The sequence below is a fragment of the Callospermophilus lateralis genome, chromosome 18 (genome assembly GCF_048772815.1).
Source record: "Callospermophilus lateralis isolate mCalLat2 chromosome 18, mCalLat2.hap1, whole genome shotgun sequence".
Taxonomy (NCBI): Eukaryota; Metazoa; Chordata; class Mammalia; order Rodentia; family Sciuridae; genus Callospermophilus; species Callospermophilus lateralis.
In genome coordinates, this window is record NC_135322.1 from 19,131,798 (window position 1) to 19,149,150 (window position 17,353).

General features: G+C 40.1%; 1 protein-coding gene across 1 annotated transcript; it reads right to left on the reverse strand.

Annotated features, from left to right (window-relative positions):
- Nucleotides 1-3,048: 3,048 nt before the first annotated feature.
- On the reverse strand, nucleotides 3,049-12,471 carry Cebpg (CCAAT enhancer binding protein gamma). Its single transcript, XM_076838678.1, has 2 exons — nucleotides 12,310-12,471; nucleotides 3,049-6,537 (listed from the first exon to the last, which is right to left on the reverse strand). The coding sequence occupies exon 2, from the start codon at nucleotides 6,441-6,443 to the stop codon at nucleotides 5,991-5,993; it is 453 nt and encodes a 150-aa protein (XP_076694793.1). The 5' UTR covers nucleotides 6,444-6,537; nucleotides 12,310-12,471; the 3' UTR covers nucleotides 3,049-5,990.
- Between the last annotated feature and the right edge of the window lie 4,882 nt (nucleotides 12,472-17,353).

Genomic DNA, 17,353 nt, shown 5'->3' on the forward strand with positions numbered 1-17,353 from the left:
GCCCTGTTCTGCATCAGACTAGCCTGAGAGAACAAGGGCAGAGTCCTCCCCCATGGCCTGCTTTGAGCCCCAGGGACTCTGCTGGGCTTCAGTATCACCCTGTCACCTTTGCTGCTAGACTTCCCAAGCCTCACAGGTCATCAGAATCACTGGGGTACTTGGAAATGAGAATCTCCAGAGATTATGCCCAAGGAGCAGTGTAAACAAGCCCTCCTAGACACTCCAGACACACAAGTTTGTACCACACTGATGTCACCCCATCAGTCCCAGTGCAGCCAGAGGCTTGGGGCTGGGTAGATGTTGAACCAGACCTGTAGAAAGATCCCAGGCACTCAGGACAGATTGGTGGAGTTATTCTATACCTTACCTTTGCACAAGTTAAAAGGTTAACCTAAGTCTTTTAAATATAGTTATTGCCTCAAAGTCAGATTTCTGAAAGGGACAGAATTATATAGCACTTGAAATGCAGTTATTTAAAATTTGAGACTTACAGGGATCTTGCATCCATGATTTTCTTCATGTAAAACCAGCATCTGTTAGGCACTGTCACCTGGGTGGCCCAGGAGCTTGCCCTAAGAGGAAGCCCACTGATCAAATTCTGCTCCAAGGTGGTAAGGCCACCCAGAGCCCATTGTGCCTGGTCCCTGACACGGATAGAATACCTGTCCTTCCCTCTGTGCCATTGCCACAGAAGTCCCACAGAACTGCAAAGCCAGCTTCTAGAAGTCTGCACACCCATTTCAGATTTGTCTCCTCACAGTGTTGTCATGCAGGAATTTCCAAGTCAAGGTGATGGGCAAGTGAGAAGAAAGAATGCCAGGGATGAATGATGGAGTGGAAAATTAGCCCAAGCTAGACGCTTTTGAGAAGCCGCCAAGGAGTTCAATACAAATGGATGTAACAAAAAAGTGCTTATGATGTGACCCTAAAGAAATAAAAGCCAGACCTGGGAGTGTAGCTCAGCACTTTCCTAGCATTGCCAAGGCCCTACCAAGGCACAGCAAAAAAAAAATAATCACAGTTCCAGGTTGCTTTTATCTCTTTTGCTTTTTGGGTTTATGATACCCACTCTTTAAGGTTTTTTCCTGGTGCACAGATGTATCCCCTGAGCCACTGGTGACACAAAGCAGTTTGCACAACACTGGGTCTTTCTGAGCATCAGATGAGTTGAAGAGTTTGCCAAGCATTTCTCCACCCCTGCTGCCCCTGATAAACCAGTATAGGTGCACAGGGTTACAGTATCACCCACCTCTGGGTAAAACCAGTCCAAGTTAGACTGAAACTCAAATAGATGTTTTGTTAATTAAGAAACAGAGCTATGTGTATCACACACCTTTCTCCTTCCTCCCCTTTAGACATTCCAAACTGCCCATTCCACACCCAAACTGCTCGTTCTACGTACATTTTTTTTCCCCTGATTGTCAAGCATGTGGACAAAAAATCAAGGAGAAAATCTCAGTAACTAAACACTTTGTCCAAGAAGGACACTGGGAACATAAATGTGACTTGTTTAGTCCAGGTCAATAGGCATTCTTTGAAGGTACAGGTAGGTCTCAGGCAGCCCACTCCACCCCATGTTCCTAAGGCTGTGTTCAACTTATATCTCCTCCAACCTCTGCAGAAATTTGTACAGCCTCAAAAATACATGAGGCCCTTCCAGAAACTACACGAGGCTAAAGCACTCACAAAAAGGTGTAGGTAGTCATTTGATAAATAATTAAGCATCTACTCTGCACCAGTGTGGTATAAACACATAATCCATGTGCTCAGAGCCTATAGCCTTTTAAGAGGGGCTCACCTTAGCAAGCACAAATAACTATGTAGTCTAGGCCAATGAAAAAATGCCAGGAAGAAAAATAAGGTTGACCTTGCACAGAGGCTGGGGGCTAAAACAGGAAGGGTTTGGTTTGAAAAGCAAGAGGTACTACATTCCAAACATAAAAGATAGGAGAAGAGTGAGGGGAAAATAAATTGGCAAGATGAAACAGAGCCACTCCACAAGATTGGGTCTCACCCTGGATGAACTTGTAACAGGATGGTTCTGGAGAGCATGTGATGATTCTCCTGTCTAGGAAGACCAAGTCTAGGCTAGAGAGGAGGAGAGCCCTCCACAAGATAGGGTTAGGGGAAGTGAAGCAGACAGGTCCCCAAAACACATTGAGGGAGAACTGAGAGGTGATGATGTGCGAAGGCACCAGGCTCTAACAGCTGCTTCAAAGGGAGTGGCAAGTCTTGATGTTTGGGCTCCAATAAAGAATATCTAGGGATTGGCACTCTCCTTTAAGTGCATATAAAATACTTATGAACTCTTCAGTTTCATACAATGAAAGAGTTGGTTTAAAAGTGTTGTTAAAAACGACCTGGCACCTTCAACAAAGAAATAATCTCTCTATAAAACTTCCCAGGACAAATTATTGGATCCTAAATTATACCTAATTCATAAAAATGAAGTGGGACATACTACCCATAGAAATGACTGTACTACAGTTTTCATGAAACTGCTATGAGTAGAAATTTATTTTCCAAGACATGAGAAGAATCGAAGGATCATAGAAAAGTCTCTCAATGGCATCTTCCCTTGAAACAATTCAAATCAGCAAACTCATCTCTACAAAAATGATGATGTCATATAAGTGAAGGTGGTAATATTAAAACTGTATGGTTGGGGGAAAGCCTTACAGTGATCCATTACTTCAAAACAGGAATTTATTACCACTCTGCATACACTGAGACACTGGGTGATTTAGCAGAATCCATTCATTGCTTTCCCTATTGTAGTAGACATGTTTAAATTAGACTCAGTGACTAAAAGTATATCTGAAGATATATTCACATTCAGAGAAAACTACTTCCCTGTCCACTAAGGGAAGTTTATGTAAATGTGGGCAAAAGCACCTCTGCTCATTCCCCGACCCCCACCCCAGGCTGGGAGCAGGAAGCTCAGCAAGGTTTCGGCACATTTTCAGAACCGCTTTCTGTTATCTAATATAAAGAAATCCACAATAAAATACAGAGATTGTTCCAAATTTCTTTATTTTAAACTTATTGAAAGAAATAAAATTATATTTAAAAAAATAGAGTAATCTCACAAACTGAAAGCCAGGAACAAAAGAACAAGTTGGTAGTTTTTCCTGAGAGGCAGATCTAATTAGCTAGAGAATGGACTTTCTCTTTCCTAGCTTTTGTCAAACAAAAAAAGTTGTTTTTCCTATTTCTAAGGCATCAAAAGCACTCTGAATGCTAAATGGGTTGTTCAGGTACAGAGTTTCAGCCCTCTAACAGGGATTAAGAAACATCAAAGGCTGCTATAATTTCCTTTCCTTTAATATCAAATTGTACATACTTCTACTTTTTACATAAATTTGAGAATGTCACACTCATGACCCAAATTTTTAAAATCTGGTCATATTTTAGTAAAATCTTACTACTTCTCAGTAAGAATGTCCAAAGTATCTGAGCTGGCGTCCCAGTGACTGAAAGGGGCCAGACATAGGAATAGCTGATCCACTCAAATGCTGCCAAAACCAGTCAAAAAGCACCCATCCCAGGAGACTTGGATCAGCTGGAAATTTATACTACCGGCTAATTCCTAAACCACTAGACCTGCCCACAAAGCAGATCAAATCCTAATGGTTCATAAGTAACACACAGAAGTTTTTTAAAAAAGTCACTTTATAATTCCCAAAGCTCTAAACTTAGTCATTTCCCACACTTAGTTTCCCTCATTTTTATAATGGTAAAACTATCAAACTAAAAACTTTCACTCTTGACTTCGGTAAAGTAGTCAAGACAATTGTTAGCATTTTCATTCTATGCATAATTGCTTGTGTTAAAAAGTTTTGATTTATACAGGTAATAAGAAAGCTTGAATCAGTTTTTTCAGATGTTCCAATCTTATGTTGATTTGAAATATTGAGTACACACTCCAGATGATTATTCCCACAGCTTGTTTTTCAAGATAGCTTATTCATATCATGATAACCACAAATTCCTTGGGGACATCCATTTCTGAATTTTTTTAAGTGAGGGAGTAAAATGTTGGTAACACCTATTTAGGTATTTAAAGATTCAAGGGTCTTAACTGTATCTCTAATTAATTATATAACATGAACTAGCTTTTAAAGATTCAGTAGGATTCTGTGGGTGCATCCTCATTAGTTACTCCAAACACCTATCAACCTTCTTGAGTGGTAGATCAATATTGCAAAGTAAACTGGTGATGGACCCTAAGGGAGGGGGAAAAATTTTTTTTTTTAATCCCCATCCTGCCCTACCCTGTTTCCTGGTTCTGTAGGGTTAACAGCCCTCCTGAGAAGCATCTCCAACAATACTAAGTTCTTGTTTTATGTGCAGCAGCTGAGTTGCATAGCCAAAAATGATATCTTCTGCCCAGGAGAACTGCACAGTCAGCACTCTTCCACCAAACCCAGGGCACAATCTGCGTTACAGTCTGGTTACATTATACCAAGTCCTAGTAGGAAACAGCAATTGGCCAGAAATGACCATGTTCAAATAAAATACCTGGTAACACAAACTTTAATCAGATATGACTCATGTCTAGACACCATCCCAGGCACAAAATAACACACAGAAGCCAAACAAATCTGAGCTAGAATTGTGCTTAAAAAAAAAGAAAAAGAAAAAGAAAAAAAGGTTAAAGACAATCTAAACTACCCACATTGATAATAAGGCAAACTCTCAAGATGCCCTACATTAGTGATTGCCATTTTTTAGTCTCAACAAAATGTCAATATCCTGAGTTTTATCAGCATTTTCTTTCTAAAATAATTTATGGAACATAAAAGCATACAAAAGAATAAACAGAAGTAGTGGTACATAAAGTCTGGAAGAAGAGCCCACTAACTTGGAAAAAGTCACAAAAACAATATAAACAGATGTATTTAAGTGAAATAAATTAAAGGTTAAAACCTTATACTTTCAAGTTTTCTTAGAGACTGTTATTTTGGGAGATGGCATGGAGTTGATACATTTTTCTAATAATCATGTGGTTAAGATCAAATACTAAAATGTTCTTTCACAAGAATTTTTGCCTTTAAAAATCATGGCCCTATGGCAGTTATTTTCAACACAGAAGAAACTAACAGCTAAACCAATATTCTAATAAATCTTAATCAGAGCTTATGTCATCAAACTGTTAAGACTTGTATTTACTAACTTGGCTATCAAAAAGATACCTCTCCCCCACCCACCCCCCAAAAAAAGAAGCTACTAGCATCTGCAGAAACTAAAATTTTGGTACAAAATGTTTTTTTAGGACACAAAGCAATGCCTAATCAATAACCCAAACATTATCCCCAATATATGCTATACTTTTATTTTTTAAAAATCTGCTTCTTAAATGTCATGTGCATTTTTAAGCCAATTTACTGCATACTGCTTTTAAGGGGTGATGAGATTTTTTATTCAACCTGACATCACTATTCAAAAACTTGTACTTTGGAGGGAAAACAGTACTAATTATGCTAAAACAAGGTTTGTGCTATACATAAAATCATTCCAAATTACAATGATTGATTTCTATAGCCTTAGGATTTATAATATACAATTTAGGATAAAAATCACAAATAGATGGAATCCTAATTTTTCTTAATCCAATTAATCATAAAACCAAGTACCTTCTGCGTGACCTGCCAGTTTCCCATTTCTTTTGCCAGCCTAAAAAATAAGGATTTCTGGGGGAGTCAGAATTTACATTAAGAACAACAAGGTCCAAGATATATATATATATTTTTTTTTACCGTATACCTTAAAATTTTGGTTTTTGATCCCCACAAAAATCTGTATCATTCAAAACCAGATAATTAAATTACACGGCTAATCAACTCTTCAGTGCTGATCCTAGAAAATAATATCCAATGGATCTTTGAATAATGGATCAAGACAACATTGAGCCATTGATATGAGTGGTGCAGGTTTTCACACCTTTAACGGTTCAAGCCACAGTTTGTGAAGTCTGGAAAGGGTGAGGTCTACTGTCCTGCGTTATCAGAATTTGTTGTTGTATTTTCAGTGCTAATGGGCTGCACGTTGTCTGCAAGGTTGTGTGCATGCTCAAGAAATAAATCTTTTAGTACGCTTAATTCCTTTGTCAGCAATTTAATTTTAGCTTCCAACCGTTCATTCTCTTCTTTGAGCTGATTCACTCTTTGTAGTGTATCCTGTGCTTTCTGCTTGCTTTTCAATCGGCTCTTTTTCACAGCCATGTTGTTCCTTTCTCTCCGTTGACGATATTCATCGCTATTTCGATCCATGGGTGAACTCTTTTTGCTTTGCTTGCTTGGAGGCACAGCTTTGCCTCCTCCCCCAGGGCCAGCAGGCACTAGCTGAGGAACCTGCTGTAAGCCACTGGCATGTGCCTGAGTATGAATAACACTTATTCCATTCACCCCTGGAGTACTGTTTTGCTGTGATGTCTTGCTCATTTGGGCACTCTCTTGCCGACACAGAACAGACAGAAATGAGAGCCAGGTGATCAATGGTTTCCAACTAAACTGCCAAAAAAATCTTCACTTGTACCTAGTTAAAAAGAAAATAAAATGCATAAAGTATTTGAAATAACAGATCAAATGAAATTAAATCTGCAAGTACCTAACTTGCAGTCCACCATGCTGTGAAAAGTTTACAGCAACTGCCTACTGTTGTAATGTTTTAGAAACCTAAAGCATTTAATTTAGAGAGGTGAGTTAGTACAGAAGCACCCTAAGAGTGAACCAGCCCACCTGAATCCTGAGGGTACTGCCCATCTCTGATATCAGGAAACAAAGAGGATGGAAGAAAAAGCCAGGCATTGTGATACTTACCTATAATCCCAGCTACTCAAATGGCTGAGGCAGGAAGATTTGCAAGTTTGAGATCTGCCTGGGCAACTTAGACCTTCTCAAAATATAAAGGGCTGGGATATAGCTCAGCGGTATAGAGCATGCCTAGCAAGCTTGGGGCCCTAGATTCCATCTCCAGAATAGCTAAAAAAAAGGTGGAGAGGAATAGAAAAAAAAACAGAATACTACTAATTAGGTAGCACAATGAACTAATAGCACTTGATAATCTGCCAGAGAGAAATTTGAGATATTTGGGTTAACCATGGAAAAGCTGAGTTCAAATATGGTAGAAGAGACACCTGCAATGAAAGGGGGAAAAGTTTAAATGTGGATCAAGTCAAAATACAATACTGGAGTGTCCAGTCCCCAGTATTTATGAAGAATATTATGCTATGATCTCTGCATGTTCCATACTCTAATATGTAGCCAGTGAGTCATCAAGAAGTTGACTTTTCTCCCTAGCTATCTTTACAGGGTATCTGAAAAGGTATTTTTGCTTCTTTATTTACTGAGCTAGTTTCTTGGATTAAGGAACTCTGAGATACCATATATGCTCTCCCATTCCATCATGTTTTTAACTGTTTTTTTTTTCCTCCCTGATATAATTAATAAAATATCTAAATACACCCAATCTGAAACCACAAGGAAAGAAACAAAAGCCCTAACAATACATACAAGAAGTGTAAGTACTGGGACTCGGGCTGGACAAAGGACTAAACATTTGCAGTGCCTGCACCCACTTCTGAATGAGCATAGAGAACATGCCAGTTCTGAAGCTGTGGTGTTATCCATAGAAATGAAGTCAGTTTCAAAAACTCCCCAGATTTGACAGGAACCCAACTGTTTATACAGTTGCCTGAAGAAGTATAGAAACACACCTACCCTATCATCATGACAAAGCTAAGTGAACTATCCACCAAGAAGTCATAGCTCTTAGAAATTCAGAAAGCAATGGTATTGAACCATAAAACTATCCTAATTCTCTTTTCATAAAACTGCTAAGACTATATCAGTGGGGAAAAACAATCTGGAGTCAGAATTATGAAATGTCCCCATTGAATCATTAAGAAAAATTCACTGAGGCCAGGTACATGGTAGTGCACACCTGTGATACCAGCTACTAGAAAGACTGAGGCAGGAGGATCACAAATTTGAGGTTACCCTGGACAACTTAGCACAACTGTCTCAAAATAAAATAAAAAGGGTTGAGGGTGCAGGTTAAAGGTAGAGTGCTTGCCACCCGTGAGGCCCTGGGTTCCATCCCTAGCACCACAAAAAAACAACATCAAAAAACTTTGCTGTATATAAGGTCCATACATCATTACTGTGAATTATTTTAAAAGCCACCCAACCTGCCCTGAGCTACTGGGTTATCTGTTCTCACTCCAGCACTAAGCAAGATAGAAAGCTTCCTTGCAAGCCAGGATGGATAGCTACTCCAAGTCTCTTTAATAATGGACATTTCATAATTTCCCTTGAAAAAATTATATGGCCTAATTTTTCTTCCAGTTAAAAAGTGAGTGTTCAGTATTAACTGAAGCCACTTTTGCTGCCATTTAAAAATATTACTTATCTAGTTGATATAATGTGAATAAGTGTTTTAACCAATTTCTAAGAACTTGTTTAATTTAACATCTCTCCTGGGACTGTCTTAACAATCATAATCAAATTTATCTTGATTTACATCAAGAACATCAAGGTCCAAGATATATATTTACTTTTTAAATTTTTCTTGTATGTTATATTCTCAAGTCCTTAAAGCTAATCTATACAGTCATTTTGGCCAAGTTCAGGGATAGCAATACCCCAGTGACATACAGGAAAGAAACCAGGTCAAATCTTATCTCAGCTCTGGCTCCCTCTCCTTCTGTTTCACTCTGAGGCATAGCTAACCCTTCCCTTCTGTGGGCTTCACTCTCCCCCTATACACGCGAGGGATGTGGAATGCTAAGATGCCTTCCAACTACCAACATACTGTGAACTCCATTCACTAACAACTTTTATTCACTACAGACTCCCAATTCAGTAATGTTCATGCCTGTTTATGTACCCAAAGATACAGGAATGGGGAAGGGCTCTTTTACCTCAGCCTGACTCATCTTGCCAAGGTACTAGACCGAACAAAGGAGGTGAGCCCTTTGTCTTGAAAAACAATGAATATTCACTGAAACTACAAACTGGCAAAAAAGAAAGTTGAAGTAAATAAAAAGAACTCCATGATTGTTTAAAAAAAAATAGGCAAGCCCAAGAATATAGCTCTTAAAGAGAAAATTAAGTAAAAGGGATCAAAGAGCTAAGTGAACATCAAAAGATTATCAATTTTGTTTTTACACTAAACAAGCCACTGTCATTTATTCTTTTGTTCCTTCCACATTTACTGAAAAAACAAAAAATTGGAAAAACAAAATAAAAAATTAGTTTATTTCAAATCTGGATATTACAATCTAAATGGAAGTCTGGCTCCTATGTGGACAAATACTATTCCAAAGTTCAGTTTACAAGAAGCAGGGTGGGGCTTGTTTCCTTGCATGTGAATCATTCAAATAGGAAGCAAAAGGAAAGCTGAAAGCAGTAGTTCTTAAAGTATGGTCCCTAGACCAGCATCATTAGCATTCAAGAACATTTCGGAAATACAGCTAGACATATAGGGCAGGCCTGTATTCTCAGCAACTCAGGAGGCTAAAGCAGAAGAATGAAACAGGTAGAAATACCCTGTCTCAGGATTATAAAAAAATAATAAAAAGAAGTGGTGATGTAGCTCAGTGGTATAGTGCCCCTAGGTTCAATTCCCAGTACCAAGAACAGAAAAAAATAAAAAGAACAGTACCAAAATATTGGGTTGCCCCTGACCTCTGATTTCATTCTGGGTATAGGGTTATACAATCTTGCTTTAAGGGCACCCTCCAGGTGATTTTTGGTGATAATGAGTTTGAAGCCAGACAGATTAACACTGGATCTTAAAAATGTTGGTCCAAAAGAGTAACAGATTTTTTAATTCAAATTTCTTAATTCAATTAATGTTCATTCAAATCAGTAACATCCTGAAAGCTTAGACTATTAGAATAAAAACATTTCTAAAGCTTCAGCTTAAGAATCTTTCTAACTCTTCTGTCATTTTTTTTTCATATACCTAGAATCCTAATCCCCTCAAATAAATTTTTCATTCAATTTCCTTAGTGAAGGTCCATTCTTCAAAGGAGCTGCTCCCTTGCCCCAGATCTGTTCAATCATTAGGATCTGACAATTCTACCTAAAACAAAGACAAAAACAAAAACTCTCCAATCTATCATTACTCTAGATCCCAATGCCATAGAAATTACCTCAAGATGACATCATCTCTCAGGGGCACTAGTCTCTGATTTAGTAGCATTCCCTCCAACCACTGTCTCAAGAGCAATTTAGTACTCAAACCTGAGTGTATCACACACTCCTGCTGAAAATCTGTGGCTCCAGACTACAGGATCAAATTCAAAGCCCTAACCCTTCTCCAGCCCCTGCTCCCTTATGAGTCTACTCAATCGTCAATATTTTCTCTTCATGCTTCTATCCAACTTGTTCCCAGAGTTTGTCAATTCCAGCTCTCCTGTGGGCCTCTCTGTAGACTAAATTAAAGGCGGAGCTCTGTTCATCTTCACATGATAGTATCAGTGCAGGGTCTGGGAAAGAGGGGGCATCCCTTAGGGAATACATAAGTGGTCTACTGGGGTATGAGAAGAAAATGTACATAAGTTTGCTGTAATGTCATCTTTTAAACCTACTTATGATGTGATTAACAACATACAGATTGTCTAGAAATATACATGTATCAAGAGTTCATGCTCATTTTTTTTTTTAATTGACAGGGCTGGGAAGCAATGTAGCTACTAATATAAGAACCCATGCAACCATCACTTCCAGGGGTAAATCTGGAATTGTGGCCATCACTAGTTATTATTATTAATTGGATGAGGCAATTTAGATAATAAAATCAAATTCATCCCCATAGGGTCCTATGCATCCTTCTCAGGGGCTCAGGAGGTGCCATTTAACTCCCCAAGGATAAACCACTTTCCCAAGAGCACAGAGCCTTGCTGACAATCATGATGTATTCTTGAGAACTGAAATGATATTCTGGAGGAAAGAATAAAATTTTGTTCCCACTTATTCTTTTTTAGGAAAATAAATGTCAAGTGTGGCCACCAGAAACAGGAAAGAAGAAACTGAAATATTCTTCAGCTCACTAGCATCCTGTAATTATTTAACTTTGTTTACAGTTTTTCTAGAAACAGAGGACTAAACTTCAAGAATGGCTTATCTCAAATACTATTCAAGTGGTAATACTAATTAAATCTTAAAAAAGAGCTTTTAGAGCTGAGGATTGGGGGGGGGGGGGGGGTTGTTCAGTGATATAAGGTTTGCCCCAGTATGCACAATCCCCAGCTCTCCAGTAACACCAGAAGAAACTTCTAAATGAAAATTTCTTAGTAACCTTATGGTATTTTATTTCAAAATTTTCATTGGGAATCACATTTCTTTGAGAATCACATTAAATGATAACATATTCAAGTAAGGATTCAAGTGAGCATAAGCTCTCAATTCTTGTGTAACCCACCAATTTTAAAACTGACACATTTTAAAATGCCAGCTTACAACACAAATCTCAAACAAGAGGAAATCCAAATACTTCAAACGCTTACCTGGAAAAAATGACCATCCCTCCCCTCATAGATGCAATCTCATCCTCTCCACCTAGATACTTCTGCTGGCTATTTTCCTGTGTTCCCTCAATCACGCTAAAGGACCTCACTGCTTGCCCTTTTTGTAGTCAACTCCTGGTCATCGCACGTTCATCTAAATGATGTCCCACTGTGAACTGCAGGACAAATATCTCCACCAACAAGCAAAACATTCTTTCTGTAAAGCTTTGTATTTGCCAAAAAACAAACAAACAAACAAACTACTTTTCCTATAAATTCACTCTATTAACTTCTAACAGTGTTCTAGAGCACCCCCAAACTCAGTCGCTTTAGAGGGACAGGAAATGTCCTATGTGGCACTAAACGAAGATATGGTCCACCTTCTGCTATTCTGGGAACACCCTTCATCCCCAGGGGCCAATACGAGCCTGGCATGTCACGCTGCACGTTTCACAAACAGAGGGCCGGGTTTTGGAGGGGGGCACACCACGTCCTCCATCCAGTCCCTGGCCGGCAGCGAGGGGCGCCCGGGAGAGCGCGGGGGTCGGCTGGTGGCGCCGCGGCGCTGGGCCGCAGCCAGGGATGAGCTCAGCCCGCCGGGTGTTGCCGGCAGGTTGCATCAGACGCCGCGCGGGGCCCCCGCCCGCGCTTCGAGTCACAAGGGGCCTTCCGGGCCAACCGGCCGCCTCAGGCCGGGCCGGGCCGGGTCTCCCTGGACCGGGCTCGCGCCCACGCGAGCGGCCGGCTCCGCCGCGGCCTCCTCCTCAATGCCCGCCCGTTCGCGGCCTCCTTACCTGCGCCTCCAGCCCACCCGCCCCCAGGCGGCCTCCACTCAGAGCGGCCCCGAGCGGCTCGGCCCGACCCGACCCAGGCCTCGCAGCCCGCGAGTCAGCTAGGAGGAGCGACGGTTACGAAACCGGCTGCCTCCGCCCGTTCCGCCGCCGCGGCCACCGGCTTCCCCTCCTCGCCCGGACCGCGCGCGCTGCCGCGGCCACCACGACCAATGGGAGCACGGGCTTGCGGGCGAAGCACCCGCCTCTCAGGACGGGCAGAGCCTCCAGCCAATCACGGGCCGCCTGGCTGCAGGGGGCGGGCCCGTGGCGGAGGCGTTAGCCGCCTCGCGGCGGAGCGGGCGGGTGTGGCGGGAGCAGGCGGCGGCTTGTTGCGCCGCCCGCGGTCTCGTTGCTGTTCTCGCTGGGTGGTGACTGCCCTGAGCTGTGGGCGACCAGTGGCGAGGAAAATTCTGTCCAAGTCGGAGACTTGAAGAGCCCTCACCTGTGAGGGCCATACCTGCCTTTGGGAAGCTGCATTACCCGAGGCGGATTTTGGACTCAGGGATTTCTGTTTGGGTTTCACCACATCCTCTGGGAGTCCCCTCCGTGTCGCCCTCACGGTTTCCCAGAACACCCTTCTGGACTCGCCTCCTGGGACCGGGGCTGCCCGGCGCCCCTTCTATCTCGGACCCGCGCCCACGTGATCAAGACTGGAGGAAAGTCCTGGACCTTTACGTCTCTGAAAGCAATTGCAGACTTTGTTTTTTGAAAAAAACGAGTGAAACAAACTTTTGCCAGTCAGATTAGTATTGCTGTCCCGTTCGTGGAAACTGCAAGCTGTGATTCGTTGTTAGGGTGAAATGAATTTCCAAAATTGATTCCCTTGCCCTGTCTTCTAGGTGAGCAAGTGGAAGACGTGATAAAATGAATAGCAATCCAGTTGAATTTATCTTAAGACAATTCACAGGAGGATCTGAAAGCGTTTCTTAAATCAGGAAGCAGCAGCTCTGGGTGGAGGGCAGAGCCCGCCTGATAGGTTTGATTGCTTCCTCTTTAGCAATTCTTATCGTTCAAAAAAATAGTCGCTTTGAAAGAGGAAATGTTTCTTCATCACCCAGGACCAGCTCTCTGCATAAGATTGTTTCGAGGAATCACTAAGAGATGATAAAGCACCTGCAGAAAAGAAAAAATAAGTAAATAAAAGGGGCTGCAATTATTCGTGAACTATAACCATAAATGCATATTTATGAGAATAGCAGTGTCATCAAAACCAGTATGTCTCTTTCACGTTGACTCTTGGTGTTCTGAGCCAAAATTTCTTTCAAGAAGATTTTAGCATTATTAAAATTGGACAATGTTTTATTACTCACAATCCTAATTTTATTCTGAACATTTTCTAATCAAAAGTTGTATAGAAAAAAAATGGATAGGTATATTCAGTTACCTTCTATTTGCTATCCACTCTACCAGACTGCTCCAGCATTGTCTGTGTCTGTCTGGGCAGGTCTTCTTCCACACCCAGCTGTTATAGTCAATGCCCAGGAGACTTGGATATTTGTTTCCTTTTCAGTTGGTAGTTGGTAATTCTTTCTTCTACTCTGTTTGCAAATATGTATTTGGTGCCAACCATGCTGAAATTTGTTTAAGTGCTGTAAATTCAGCAGTGAACAAGGCTAACAGTCCCTGCCTACGTGGAGATTACACTCAGAGCTAGGGAGAGAGACATTCGGTAATCATAGCTTTTTCCAATTACTGTTTTCATAGATACTACAGGAAATAAGTACAAGATGCTGTGAGATTATGAAAAGGGAACCAGACCTGATCTGATGGGTCAGGAAGGCCTGAAAAATAATAGGATTTGGCTAGGTGGCACAGATGAAGTGGATGTGCCAGTCAGGGAATGTCTTATCTACAGGCCTGTGATAAGAGAAATTTAAGGCCAAAGTGGCTGAAACAGAGGACCCCAATGAAAACTAGTAGTTAGATAGGGTCATGTGGACTCAAGAAGGGTTCTGATTTTTACCCTAAGAGATGGGTGCCAAAAGGAAATGAGAGCCTGGTGGAAGCTCTGTCTCTAAGTTTAGGAGAACCATCATATTATTTTCTTACAAGTCACATGGACCCAGGCCATCCCGGTAAAGGGAAAATGTCCTGTGTATATCTCTACTCCACTAAAGTCCAAAACATATTCCGTAAATCCAAAGAATTTGTAAACAAGTAGTACATCAAAATCTCCTCATGCTTAGTATGTGTGAGGTCCTGGATTCAATCCCCAGCACCACAAAATAAATAAATATTCCTTCCAGAGGATTTGAGAAGAAGGAGTTCCTGTTAAGTGAATAATCTAGTTACTTGTCAACTACTATGATTAACTACATTAGTTACCTAAGAGGTATGAGGTGTGGACTCCCATTATCCATCTGTTCTAGCCACAGCTTCACCTCTTATTGAATATGTGACTGTGGGCAAAATTACTTAGCCTTTCTGTCATCTGTAAATAGGGATAACAACAGTATTGCTGTAAGGATTAATGTATGTTAGACCCCTGGAACAGTGCCTGCCTAGTACATGGTAGGAGCTCAAAAGTATTAATCATTATTACCATGATGCCCATTCATGAATTACAAACAGATTGTATCTGTAGAATTATAATAGATTAAAACACACTTCAAAACTAGGTCAAGCTATAATAATATTGCTTTGATGATTCAAGCACTGAAATACACGTAATATTGAAGGTGTTAATATTGACTATGTTGTATCCCATAAGGTAATTTTTTTAGAGTAGTATCCCTAGTTACCACATCTTCATTTGTTTCCAAAACGTAAGAGTGGAGGAAAATTTTAGTAACTTAAAATCTCTTATTTGAAAGCCATATCAATAGGTATTTACTATGCAAACTTAAATAAATTAATATATATTTGGAAAGTTTCTGAAAATTAATAAAACAAATTATTATCTCCTTTGACAGGAGATCTGGTCCATATCTGTAATATTTTGAGAAAGTTTATAGAAATTTGTGCCACAGGTTGTATCTTAGTAGATATTTATTTGGGTGTAGTATAAAAAATACAACAGTAATTATCCATCATTGTGCATTAGTCAGGGCTCCTTTAATTGGTAGTAAGTGAAAACCATCTCTGACTAGCCTTAGCATAAAAAAGGATTTATGTTAAGGCTCTCTTCATGAAATAACTGGATCAAGTCAAAACCAAAACTGACAACTCAGAGATATATGTATGTGCACATGCCTATTGACTTGATGATTCTTTCTGCTTGCACACAAATTTTCTTCACATGGCCATTGACAACCTCAGTGTTCACAGTTTTTCAGTCACTAAAGAAAGGCCAACTTCCTTTTTAAGTTCCTATTCCAAGAATGCTAGCCAAGGACTCCAGGATGGACCCAGATAGATCAAGTGCTCATCTTGAATGACCAAATAGTCATGAGCAGGTCAAAAGGTACTAACGTGGCTGTTCTGAGGATGGCAGCGGCAGTTCTTGGAGGAAATAGGAGTGCTGAGCCCACAAACCCATAAATATCTACTTCAAACGGCAATTCACTCTGGTGGAAGCCTTAGTCATTCTGGCCTACTGATTTGTTCTTTCTCATGTGATATGATCCCCATTCTCAAGGGCAAAATTTGAACCTCCAATTTCAACTTTGGAAGCACTATTTGGAATCCCAACAGTTAAGATGCGAAATGGTTATCTTAGAACATCTCTAAATGTATGTGAGTCCTATGCATTAAAGAGAAAATTCTAATGTAGTCCGAACTTGAACATTTGACAAATATTATAAAGCACTTTTCCATGTATTGGATGTCATTATCCTGCAAAATATCAGTCTAGTGGCTTAAGTGACACAAATTTATTTCTCAGTCTGAAGGCTGGGAAGCCCAACATCAAGGAGCTGGCAAGGCAGGTTTCATTTTAAGACCTCTTCTCTTGGCTTGGCAGCTTCAGTCTCCCTGCAGGCTCACATGACTCTTTGGGCTCTTGTGGGGGGAGGGGTGGCAAGAAGATATCAGAGGGCAAATTCTCTGATATCTCTTCTGATAAGGGCACGAACCTGTCATCAAGACCCCACCTTCATAACCTCATCAAACCCTCATCAAGATCCCAAAGACCCCATCTGCAAATGATATCACACTTCAGTTTAGGGCTTCAACATGCAAATTTGGGGGGAAAAAAACAATTGGTCCATAATAGCATGTCAAGGGGGCACAGGAACCAAATGAAAGAGCCCCTAATACCCAAACTGAAATGATCTGAATGGCAAAATAAATAATGCAGTATTATAACCCAAAGTATGAAATAAATATCCACAAGTTTATACAGATATGAATAAATGAATAAATACATAAATGGCAGAGAAGAGACAAATCTGCCATGCAGAAGAATTCCAAATAATTTATGTAGATCCTCTGCCCTCAGATGGAGGACCATAATTCCTTCTTTTTTTTCATATTTTAATTTGTGTATTATAATTGCACATATTGTTGTTACATAATTTATATCTATACACAATATAACAATATAATTTGGCCAATTATTAACATCCTAAATTGGCTTCACTCCCCACCTCCTGCCTCTTGCTCCTTTTCCTCAACAGATCTCCCTTTGATTTTATTTTTTTTTTTAATTTTTTTTTGGCAAAAAAAAGTCTTTTAATTCAGGTTAAGCATCTCTTTTCCAAAATGCTTGAAGTATTTCAGATTTTAGACTATCTCCAAATACATAATGAGGTATCTTAGGGATGTGTTTTCCAAGTCAAAACACCAAATTCATTTGTGTTTCATATACATCATATACACATACCCTAAAGGTTACTTTTAAGTAATTTTTGCATGAAAAAATTTGCATACATTGAACCATTAGAAAGCAAAAGTGTCCATTCATGTTAAAAACTACTAGAGAAACTAGGGACATAAGGAATTTACCTCAACATCATACAGGTTATATATGACAAAACAAAAGCCATAATCATATTGAATGGGGAAATATTGAAAGCATTTACTCTAAAATAGAAACTAGACAAAAACGTCCACACTCATCACTTCC

Coding starts and splice junctions, on each gene's coding strand:
- Cebpg (XM_076838678.1), bottom strand. CDS start 6,443: ATGAGCAAGACATCACAGCAAAACAGTACTCCAGGGGTGAATGGAATA.